The 12781-nt window shown below is 37.2% G+C and overlaps 1 protein-coding gene across 2 annotated transcripts in view; it reads left to right on the top strand.

The window, feature by feature from the left end:
• The window catches only part of LOC150088980 (leupaxin-like), a 120357-nt gene that overhangs the window by 102441 nt on the left and 5135 nt on the right, over positions 1-12781 (top strand). For both annotated transcript variants that reach the window (XM_090369745.1, XM_090369744.1), the window contains exons 7-8: positions 2645-2818; positions 6192-6422. In XM_090369745.1, the coding sequence (XP_090225871.1) occupies positions 2645-2818; positions 6192-6422 (405 nt within the window). The remainder of the gene's footprint in view (positions 1-2644; positions 2819-6191; positions 6423-12781) is intronic.

Here is a 12781-nt window from a genome sequence, read left to right as displayed (position 1 = left end):
GTTCCTTTGACTCATTTTATCACCCCTAAAACATGCTTATTGGCAACCTGTCAACTAGGCACTGCCTCAACCACTGGGGCCAAAATGTGGAACTGTGTAATGCACAGTTCCACCTATGGTTAAACTTCAGAGTTGAAAACGATTTTGTGCTTTTATTTGTTTATTATTGAAATTATTATTGGAAATAGAGGATGAGTATGCTATATGCGGGACCTGTTAATAAAAATATTCATTGCGTTGCATTGTTCTTCACAAAATTTCATATAACTCCATTGACTGTATATTTAGATTTAAAAAGCTGGGGGTGCTGCAGTTCTGCAGTGCCTACCAACGAGCTGGCCCTGTCATCCTAGCACACATAAATATTACAAGCTAAAAATACTATACTTTCTACAGTAATTGCATTGGTCTGGGTAGGATCCTAGAGTTATTGTGTTGCTGTGCCCTGTTAAATCCAGCCTCATCCCCAATCTCTAATATCAGTAGCCGTAGAATAACTGATAAACATTCTGAACTAATAAGCATTTTCATAATTAATAACATACATCAGTCTCAATTAAACTAAAAGCTAAAAAACCAATTAAACCAAACTAAAAAACCAATTAAACTAAGCTAAAAAATCTTTTATCCATAATTCTGAACTGCATTAAGCAGTGAACAGAAACTGAAACATTCAATGAATGATTCAGCTTCTGTTGGATTTGAATTTTGACAATTTCAATCTTTTTTTTTTTTTTTAAATCAAAAGCCCCAAACATGAAAGATATTAGAACTTATAGTACTTAGTACCATGCATGGGTTAATGTTGAGAAGATGAAAGAAGATACTTTAGTTTTTGTCAACAAACTGAGCAGTGGACAAAATATGCACTTCAAAAATTCTTAGTTATAATGTCATCATTGGCTGGCATGTCATCTTTCATAGTGAAACTCTTAATTTGAATCTTCCCCCTCATTTTGGTGCTGTCAGAGACAATTTATTTTCTTCATATTTGATTTTGATATAGTTAAGCAATGAGAGAATTGCATTCTTCTGCATTCTTCATGTTGTTTGACTCCTTCCCGTTATAAATCCAGTTATACCACCTTCACTATTTTGCTCATGTGTACATGGCTGTTGACAGGTGTGATTATCTGTTTGATACCTGCATGATTATTGACGGTATACTTATCTATTTGATATAAACATTTAACTGTAACTGAAAATTAAGCTTTAACAATATATGATATACATTTCATTAAAAATAGTCACAAGGCATCAATTGTTGTTTGTTATTATGTATGGAATCTAAGTATTCTGTGTATACTAATTTTTGAGTTATATTTTATATACCTCTTGCACAAAACATAATGAAGTTTTATGTTTAGCTTTAAAATATATTTGAGTCTCATTGTTAAGCATTAGACTAATGCTCTTAGACCTTATCTATATTAAGTGAATAAAAAATAGCCTATTTTAAATTTTTAGAAACAAGAAAATATAGGAAGAAATAATAGTAAATAAATTTTTTATTTAGCAGACATCAGAATAGTTTCGGGCTAAAGCCTCAGGTTACGTAGGGAGTTAACTTACGTACAAGTTAGTGCAATTGCATCATTTCTGTACGTAGCCAACTACTTAAGTAGTTATAAATTGGCATCATTAAGTTTATCCCATATTGTGAATACCTTCACAACTAGCTGCCATGATATTGCACTATGTTGAATAAGTAACGCTTCACCATAGGAGAAGACTATTGCTACTTATTCTCAGCGGATACCATCACCCATACGGCACTGTTTTGGAGCTTATTGGCTCCTCATCAGTGGGTGGGCAGGTACTCGAGTGTTGCAATGATGACAACCCAGTTGCGAAGTATAACTCCATAATATGAGAGATGTCTGATGGTGCTGAGTAATTTAGACTGCAGAATAGTTTAGGGCTAAAGCCTCAGGTTATGAAGGGAGTTAACTGACATACAAGTTAGTGCAATTGCATCATTTCTGTATGTAGCCAACTACTTAATTAGTTATAAATTGGCATCATTAAGTTTATCTTATCTGCTGAGAATAAGTAGCAATAGTTTTCTCCTGTGGTGAAGCGTTACTTATTCAAGGTAGTGCAATATCATGGCAACTCTTGTGAAAGTATTCACAATATGATGCAATCGCACTAACTTGTACATCATTTAGCAGACATCATGAAACATTTGCAGTGGCATAGTAATTTCAAGGGTCTATAATTCTGAGACTATATGTGGTTGTGTATCCCATTTATGATAATTCAAGTAAAGTGTCTTGAATTTTAGTGAATTTGCTAAAAGGACAACAAAAACTTAATTATTATTATTTTTTTTTATGTTGTTAGTGCCTTTTCATTCAATGCAGTTAAAATTTAGCTCCCACTCTCTTTAGTGAAAACTATGAGAAGATATTTTAAAATAATGAGTTTCAGTGGTTTTTTGATATCCTGAAGCAGACCACACATCTATTTAGTACTGTACCATGATGTTAGGTAAATTAACCTTTTTTTTTTTTTTAAGCATGAAGTGGGAATAAATTTTTCATTCTCCTTTTCTAAGCTGCTATCTAACAAGTATGTTGCATGTATTTAAATATACTATTGTTTGCAAATGAAAATATAAATTGGCTCTTTTATTTTTCAGGTCATTACAGCTTTAGGAAAAACTTGGCATCCTGAACACTTCACTTGTACTCGTTGTCTTCAGGAATTAGGTACTAAGAACTTCTTTGAGAGAGATGGTCGCCCCTACTGTGAGAAGGACTATCACAGTATGTTCTCTCCTCGTTGTGCTTATTGCAATGGTGCTATCCTGGATGTAAGTCAACTGCATTTGTTTCTCTTATATATGTTTTGAAGGTACCTTAAGCATTTCAGTTTTAACAGGGTAAAACGTGCATTGAGGATAGTAAGCATTAAGTGCTGAATATTAACAAAATATTTTAGACAACAAAATCAGAAACTTTAGTATATCTCATGGAACCATAGTGAACTAACTGATTTTATCTGCTAAGATTTTGTATAAAAAACACTTGTATTTGTGTCTGACATTACATGCCAAATTATTAAAAATGCCTGCATCATCAGATAGGCTGAAAAATTCTTTCTTAGGACAGCCTGTGAAAGGCTGGGCTGTATGGGCTGGCCACAGATGCATGGTTGTGCGGGTCTCGTAAAATGATAAAAATCATAAGTAAAAATCATATTAGTATTAGTAATGGCCATATGGTGCAAGGAAGCCTAAGGCTTATGCTGCACCAGTCAAAAAAAAAAAAAAAAAAAAGAGTAAAATAATAAATAATAAAAAAACTAAATAAAATAAACAATCAATAAATAATAACCGAAAAGGATATAGATAACCTTTTTTTTTTTTAGTAGTTGTTGGCACATCGGCTTCTGTGGCCATAATGCACCTCCCAAGGTTTTTGCAGTACTTTGATCCAAGCCCGAGGCGGGATTCGAACCCGTGACCTTTGGGTTGCCAGGCAGGTACTTTACCCACCCTGCTAGCCCGGTCGGCTATAGATAACCTATGCACTTCTCTCTTCCCATTAGTGACCAGGTGACCTTTGAATTTTCCCAGACTGTCAGCCTCTACCACCCATGTAGGTAACTTATTCAGTAATTTATAACTCGCTGGCTAAAATAAAACTTCCCCCAATCCAGTCTAAACATCCTCCCTCCCGCAACTGTGAAAATTTACCATTTTCATTTTACTTATGCCTCTCAGAGCCTTAAACACCTCAATCAAGTCTCCTTTAAGGTGCTTAGTTTCCAAGCTGTGCAGCCCACATATTTGAAGTCTTTCCTCATATGGATGCTCTTTTGCTGATTTCACCAGGTGAGTTACCTATCTTTGGGCTCTTTCAAGAAGCTTGATGTCTTTTTTTTAGGTGTTGTCTCCATACTTGAACACAGTATTCCAGGTGTGGTCTAACATCCCTTATATAATGGAACTATGATGTCCTTATCTCTACTTGCAAATGTTCAATAAATCATCAATAGGACACCATGGGCCTTGCTTGTACCCTGTCTGCAATGCTCAGTGTACTTCATGTGTGACCGTATCGTAACTCCCAAGTCCCTTTCTTCCACTGCTGACTTTAGTTCAACTCCACCAAGTGTATGTTATTTTGGGGTCACTGTTCCCCAGATGTAAAACCTTGCACTTTGCTGGATTAAAGCATAGCTGCCACTTTTCTGACCATCCCTGAAGTCTATCTAGGTCACTCTGAAGAAGTTCTGCTTGATGGCAATCATTAACTACTCTATCAATCTTTACATCATCTGAAAATTTAGAAATCACACCCTGTATTCCTTCATCGATGTCATTTAAGAAAATCAAAAACAATATTATTAATGAAAAATAAAATTTTTCGTTAAGAGAGAGAATATATGTAGTACAGTCAAGAAGTTCCTGGACTGGCCACACACTGCTCTGGTCAATTAAACACAGTGATTTTCTGTTGTAAAATTTCAAGTTTAAACCTGCATTCACACATATGTAGAATTGTTAATCATTTAGTACATTTCATTGCTGTGTGCACTTGCATTGCTAAGTGCATTTATTTTATCATGATTGATAAGTATGAAAAATTGTCAAATTTTGAACATCACACAAATGTCAAATTTTTTTAGTGCTTAGGGAAATCTGCTTCTCGAATATTGAAACTGATGCGTTGGGCTTATGGAGAAGATGTTTAGTCTCACTACCATGTTTAAATGGCAACATGATTTCAAAGAGGGAAGAGGCTCTTTAGAAATGATTACATCATCCACAAATTGGCTCAAAGGAACTAAAATCATTTTTAACCGAATAGCATCATCCAATAGGTGAATTTGTTATTCATTAAAATCTCAAAGATACTGTTATAACTGGTTTTGGAACTATTTGCTTTTGTCATTGACAACAAGTAGCCTCAATCAGTGTAGACAGAAATTTGGCATGCAGTGTGAGCATTATTTTGTAACCTGTTGAACTAGTACCTTCTTCCTGAGGCTGAGTTATTCGGTTTTAAGTGAAATTGAAACAAACACATGGTTTCATATAATGAAAACACTGGTTTTTTTGTCAAGAAACAGGCAACCAACAAATGAATATGTTCAAATACAGGCACAATATACTATTGCTTCACAACATTTAGCTGCTGCGCGCGCGCGCGCGCACACACACACACACACACACACACACACACACACACACACACACACACACACACACACACACACACACACACACACACACACACTCCACAAAGCTTATCCAAATCATCCCGAATGATCTGCAGTGAAACTGAGGCTGAGTTAGTCAGTTTTAGGTAAGGATTGTGTGATTTTTTTTCTCATCCGTCAAACAGACAGACTAACTGAAGAATATAAATTATCTCTTGCATCCAACTCATGAGTGATTGCTTCATAACAATTAGGCCCACCATAGTCAAGTATGAGGACACAGAAGTACGTATGTATGTTCAAGTGCACATGATTAATAAATATGGGCTATTCTTGTATTATCTCTAAAGAGTGAACTCCTCTGATCTTATAGGATCATCCCAACCTATAAACAGAAAAATTTATTTAATTTTATTTGGTTGGTTAAGCAAGTTTTTATGTTGTGATCAATTTAGGTTATTATACCTTTCAAACTGATTGATCAGTAGTTGCCCACTTCATCCTTAGTTCCCCCTGAACAAGTCAGGGATGTATGTTTTTTGTTGATATTTGGAAACTTGGGTATTCCATCCCACAGACTATTAGACAGACCAGCTACAAAAAACATGATTTAGGTACAATATGTACTGATTTTTCTGCTTCAGCACTTAATTCTAAACAATGCAGTCCTTTCTCTAATTCTGGATTTCTTGTTATCTATATTGCTATGAAATCAGACTTTTGTACAGTAAAGCAAGCTCAAGTTTTCTCATGTATATATTTTTATCCTTGTACCTATTTGAGAAAACATCTCATCTAAATCTCCATGTATATTTTTATAACATTACCATTTTTTAAACTAAACCAATTATGATTCTCTTGTATCCTCTAAAAATGAAGTATTACTTTCGCAAGCAGAAGAATTTACTTGGTTATGTTTTATATATGTTACTATAAGATAAACAGTTCCATGATACTTAAATAACTGAATTTTGTTCACTTTTATGATTCCCATTTAGATGATTTGTTATCTTTACTAGAAATGTGTGACTGCCCTGGACAAGACTTGGCATCCTGAACATTTCTTTTGTGCCCAGTGTGGAAAGCAATTTGGAGAGGGTGGCTTTCACGAGAAAGAGGGAAAAGCTTACTGTAGAGATGACTATCTGGAGATGTTCGCTTTAAAATGTGGGGGTTGTAACCGTCCAATTACAGATAACTATATATCTGCACTCAATGCTCAGTGGCATCCAAACTGCTTTGTCTGCCGGGTAAGTATACAGGTTTCATAATACATGCTGTATTACTATTCTAAGAATTGATAATATTTAAGTTTAAATAGCTTTATTGATTATGATCTTTATGGATGTCTTAGCACATGACATTTATGCAATAAAATTTGTGGATATTTTTCTCTATAGTCATATTTTTGGACACAGAAAACTTTCTAGCGATGACCGACCAATTGCCGGTTATTGCTAGAAAGGTTTGTGACAGAACAGATAGTTCCAGTTTATTTTGTTAGCATAGATTAAGTACTTTTTTTTTTTTTGTAGTTGTTGGCGCATCGACTTCTGTGGCCATAATGCACCTCCCAAGGTTTTTGTAGTACTTTGATCCAAGCCTGAGGCAGGATTCGACCCCGCAACCTTTGGGTTGCCAGGCAGGCATTTTACTCACCCGGCTAGCCCGATCGGCAGATTAAGTACTAATTCTGTCATTGTATGTGTTGGGCATAGCCTTTTTCTGTATAATTGAGCAGCGATGGTGTTCAACAGGCAAACTGAATGAGAGCCTAGCATCCACTGTCAGGACTCTATTGTGGGACACCTCTTCGCATTGGCACCACGAACAAATGTTAAATTATTCCAGTCACTCATCCATCATTTACCATATACAGGATGTCCATAAAGTTCCTATCTGGTTTTTATTAAAATTTATAGGTGTTTCATACAGTTTTTTTTTTTTTTTTTAATGTTGCACATTCAAACCAGAACTTTTTTTTTTTTTTTTTTTATGAAAACCCCAAACAAGAGAGGTATTAGAACCTATAGTACTTAATACTGTGCTTGGGTTAGAGGTTGAGAAGACGAGAAAAGAAGATATTTGTTGACATTAGACTTTAACTTCTGAAGACTGTAATTTTCAGGAAATACGTACGAAGGAAGGTTGTTCCAGAAAACAGCAGTTGAATGAATAAACAAGGAAGATTAAAAGTTGGTTCTGTGAGTTTGAAGTTGGACAGTAAATAGATGTTGACTGGTGGCAGCACGTGTTCGAACTGTTTTAAAAGAGAGAGCGGGAATTATAGAAGCCAATTCAGATGAACAGTGCCCATGGAAGTATCTGTAGAAAAGGCATGCAGCAGAAACAGTATGTCTATGGACAGCGAGTGGAGAGACTCTGTTAGAGATGAGTCATTAATTAACCTAACTGCCCTCTTCTGAATGGAATCTAGAAGCCTGAGAGAGGTTTTGGGGGCACTGCCCCAGATGTGGGAACAATATTCCATAGTAGGGCGGATTTGCAATTTGTACAGAGTGAACAGCTCTTTGGAAGAAAAGTAACGCCAAAAGCGAAAGAGAAAACCAAGTTTTTTAGATGCAGAGGAAGCAATATTCATAATGTGCTTGTGCCAAGAGAGATTAGAAGTCAGGTTAATCCCCAAAAGAAATGTATCATCTTGCCTAGAAATCGGAGTGTCACCAAAGATAAGCATAGGAGCAGAAGAATCCTTTTTGCGAGATATAAGACAAGACTGAGTTTTAGAAGGATTGAAATCAACTAACTTGTCTTTGCCCCACTGGAGAATTACCTGGAGATCGGCATTTAAGGAATTGGTAGCGGATATTCGAGAAGACATAACACAAAAACTGGCATGGCTCTTCACAAAGTGCATTAGAAAAGGTGTGACACCTAAGCAGTGGAATAATGCAATCATAGTTTTGCTGCATAAGAAAGGAGATAAATCCGAAATTGGAAATTATAGACCAATTAGCTTGCTATCCCACATCTACAAGTTGTTCACAAGGGTCATTACTAACAGATTAGAAAGAATACTTGATGAGAATCAACCGAAAGAGCAAGTTGGCTTTAGGACAGGATTCTCAACTATGGATCACCTTCATGTAATATCACAGCTAATGGAGAAAGCAAATGAATATAAAACACCATTATGCCTGGCATTTGTGGATTATGAAAAGGCATTTGACTCCATACAGCATAAGGCAATGTTTCGGGCACTGGAAAGACAAGGCATTGATACCCCATATATTATGATTTTGAAGAAAATATATGAGAGTGCTACCTCCTTTATTAGACTAGACAAAGACAGTAGGAAATTTAAAATTGAGAAAGGAGTTCGACAAGGAGACACAATATCTCCGAAGCTGTTTACTGCTGCCCTTGAGGAAGCTTTCAGAAGATTAGACTGGTCGCAGAAAGGAGTCAGTGTGAACGGAGAGTACCTAAACCATTTACGATTTGCAGATGACATTGTGGTCATTAGCCATGATCCCAACGAATTAGAGGAAAATCTTAATCAGTTATGCACAGCTAGTAAGGATTTTGGACTAAAGATGAATATGGCTAAAACAAAAGTAATGATGAACAAGTATGCCACAGAAAGGGAAATAATGATTGAAGGAGCAGTAATTGAAAAGGTGGAGTCATATACTTATCTGGGACAAGTCATTAGCTGTAATAATGATAAATGGCTGGAAGTCAAGAGAAGAATAAATTTTGGATGGATAGCATTCAGGAAATATAGTCACATACTGAAGAGCAATATCCCAGTTTGTCTGAAACGTAAAATAATGAACCAATGTATACTCCCCACCATGACTTATGGAAGTGAAACTTGGGCACTCACCAAAAGAATGGAAGAGAAGCTGAGAACTACACAGCGAAGAATGGAATGAATCATATTGGGAATCAGACTGTTAGATAAGAAGAGAAACATATGGATTAGGCAACAAACTCAAGTAAAGGACATTCTTATCAAAACTAAAGAACTAAAATGGTCTTGGGCAGGACACATAGCTCTAAGACATGATGACAGATGGACTAAGAAAATAACAGAATGGTATCCAAGAGGAGCTAGAAGAAAACCTGGAAGACAAAGGCGGAGATGGATAGATGAAATTCATGGGTTTGTGGGTAGTAAATGGATGGCTAGTGCTCAAAACAGAAGGAACTGGAAAGTTGCTGGAGAGGCCTTCATCCTGCAGTGGATTGAAAATGGCTGATGATGATGATGATTCGAGAAGTTGAAGATGATTGAGCAGGGTGAGGTTTTTTAAACACCAGCATTAGTGGAGAAGTTAGAAGACAGAGAGCCATCTACCATCACCCTCAGTGAGTGATCAGAGAGAAAATTGGATAACCAATTAAAAAACAGTTGGCAAATCATAAGATGGAAGCTTGTTTAGAAGATCTTTATGCCAAACACGATTGAAAGCTTTGAGATGTCAACAGCAACTGCTTGTGTTTCACCAAACTTTTCCATTGAATTTGTCCATAAATGGATAATATAAGTCAGAATATCACCAGTGGATTAACACTGACGGAATCCATACTGGCGATCGTTGATCAGATGGAAGGTTTCTAGGTAGTTTAAGAATTGGCATTTAATTGATTTCTCCATTACTTTAGAAAGAGTAGAAGTAATTGCAATGGGAAAATAATTGGATGAGAGGAATCTGTCACCCTTTTTAGGATCTGGCTGGATATGAGCAAATTTCCAAGCAGAAGGAAAAACACCTTTGGAATAAGAAAGCGAAAAAAGGCAGCAAAGAACAGGAGTAAGTTCAGAAGCACAGGTTTTGAGAACAAGTGGAGAAATACCATCAGGACCTGGAACTTTCTGAGCATCAAGTTTCATGAAAATCCTTCTGACATCCTTTTCACGGAAGACCACAGGAGGCATTGAATGGAGCATGTTGGGAATGGTGGGAGATGTTTTACCAAGATCATTAATACATAAGTTGGAAGAAAATTGGGATGCTAGCAGGTCAGCTTTATCCTTGGCTGACCTGCTCGACAGAGGTGGGAGCAGAGATGGGCAAAAGTTGCGGCCAGTAGCTTTGGCAAGAGACCAGAATGCTTGACTACCGTTAGGGCAAGAAGCAAGTTTTATACTCTTAGCCTGTTCATAATCTTGTTTGGACTAATTAATAACTGCTTTACAGTTGTTGCAAGCTTTGGTGTAGGCAGAAAATGAAACGGAAAACCAAGGTTTAGATAAAGGAAAAGAAGAAAAGAAATCTCGCAAGTCATCCAATTTTGCATTCTTGTAATCCAAACAATACTAGGTTTGGAATAGCCATGAGATAAAGGCTCCATTTGAGAAGAGATAATCACCAAGTTGTAATCTGAGGTGCCTGAAGGACCACTCATTTCAACCATGTACTTAGAAGGGTTGTTTGTGAGAAAAAGATCAAGAGTGTTGGCTGTATGGTTAGGATTGTCCGGTATTTTGGTAGGTAAATGAACAATCTGTGTGAGATCATTAGTAATTGCAAAAGCTTCAGCATCTCGAATAGCTGGGTCGGTGTGACTAGAAAACGGAAGCCAGCTGGAGTTGTGAACATTAAAATCACCAAGGAAAATTACCTCACTGTTAGGAAAGTTGGACTGGAGAAAGTCAAGTTGCAAAGAGAGGAAGTCCAAGAGCTCCAAGTGAGTAGTGGGGTTGGGAGGACGGTAGAGATAACAGATGAATTTGACACAATGAAGTAGATAGATTTTAAGCCAGAGAAGCTCAAAAAGAGGAGATTCCAAATTACCAAGTCTCTGACAGGGAATATCGAAGCAGATATATGCACAAGTACCACCTTTGAAGTGAAAAGAATCATACAGCGAATAATTTGGGTAACTGAAATGAGCAGTAGTTGAATCAACCGATAATTAAGATTCTGTCAGAAAAAGTACATGGGGTTTGGCAGACTGCCAAGTGAAAATGGACATCGTTGAGATTAGAACTGAGACCACGTATATTTGTGAAATGAACAAAGAAGTGTTTGAGAGGTTTAGATCTTTTTGCAGATAAGCTTACTCTATTAGCTTGACAATTCATGGTGTATTCAATAATAAGAAAAGTGGGGGGGGGGGGACATGCTGTATGAAGTAATGAAATTTTAGGATATGGCACACACAGGTAAGAATATACCCAGATCCTTGACATAACGCAGCCTCGACAATGCCCCCCCCCCCCGAATACACACTATTCACTCCCTCCAGTCACTATCTGGCAGAGTAGAGGTAGCAAGATTATACACTAACTGATCCAGAAGCCTCCTAGAGAGTTACCAATAGGTCCGGTGTACTAAGTAGCGGCTGGCCTGCGAACACCGTTTTAGAGCTGTACCCTCAAAATGTAAGGAAGATTGGATCTCGCCATGATGTCCATCATAACCTCAAAAGTCATCACTCATACTGCATGATGGAAGAGTTGACTGGAACTTAGCTCTGGAGACGAAACATGGGTTCCACCACTTCAAACCTTCAATAAGCAGTTGTGGTATTGCACCGGTTGATGAGTCATCTACCACCTAGTATTGCCTGGTAACACAGAGGGGCGGCATTCCTCCATGTGGTGTGGGTGCTACACCTCGACTGCTGCTTACATTGGTTCACACCTGGGTAGTCAACCACAGTGTGCTTGCGTATGGAGGTTATACCCAGGATTACTAACAGTCCCACCATAGTGAAAGTGCAAGCAGAGGATTTGGCTGTCACAGACCATCCGGGTTTTTGCTGAAATTAGTCCACTTGACTTGAGTGTCACCAGAATATCAGTTCCATCAGCATTTTAGACTCCCAGGTAGCAAGTACAGCTTGTCTGGCATATCTGAGAGAATGTCTGCAACAACCTCAAATTGTTACATGTAGACAATGGTAACAGTTATTATAAACCCAAATTCAGCATCAGGTGGTCCTACTACTTTCACTACCAAAGGTATCGGGTGGTGGGCTCGAGTTAATTTCTCTGACACCACTTGGCACTTTCTGTGATTGCTGTTTATGTTACAGTATCAAATCAACCATGGACAAATGCATTTGCCTAATATATTGCTTAAAGGACATAGAATAGGGAGTAAATATGAAGCAGAAAGTAAGTAATGTGAACTTTTCTGTTAAAAAGAGAAGAAAATTTAAAATTACTGCATTAGATAGGGCTAATGTTCTAAAGACAGTATAAGAAATGAGGCCAATGCAAATACTTAGGCAGTATAAAAATGAAGATGTTTAATGACCAAAGCAGTCTTGGTAGCATTAGAATGGTTTAGTGTGGAGAAATCTCTAAGGTGCAAAAAGATTTGTCTTCCCGTTGTCTGGTATCCTGTGGTGAAAAGGAGTAAAAATCAGATGAGAAAGTATACAGAGACACTAAGTTCTTACAAAAAACTGACAGTGCCATGAGGACTCAGCAATATATTGGCTCCTTCATGGCTTTAGCCACCTTGATACTTTAAAGAATTTAAAATGTGTAGTTTCTGAAAAGTACAATTAGCAAATATTCAAGTCCAGCATTAATATTTTCTGTTGGTTCCCAAATCTTCTTCTCCCCCCCCCCCACCTTTTAACTTTAACAGGCTTATAAGCGAAGTGATGAATTTTCAGGGCTGAA

Source organism: Mastigoproctus giganteus, chromosome 3 (genome assembly GCF_048544385.1).
Source record: "Mastigoproctus giganteus isolate SK-2022 chromosome 3, ASM4854438v1, whole genome shotgun sequence".
In the NCBI taxonomy this organism is placed as follows: Eukaryota; Metazoa; Arthropoda; class Arachnida; order Uropygi; family Thelyphonidae; genus Mastigoproctus; species Mastigoproctus giganteus.
Note: the sequence above shows the minus strand (reverse complement) of the source record. Positions and strands in the feature narration are given on the sequence as shown.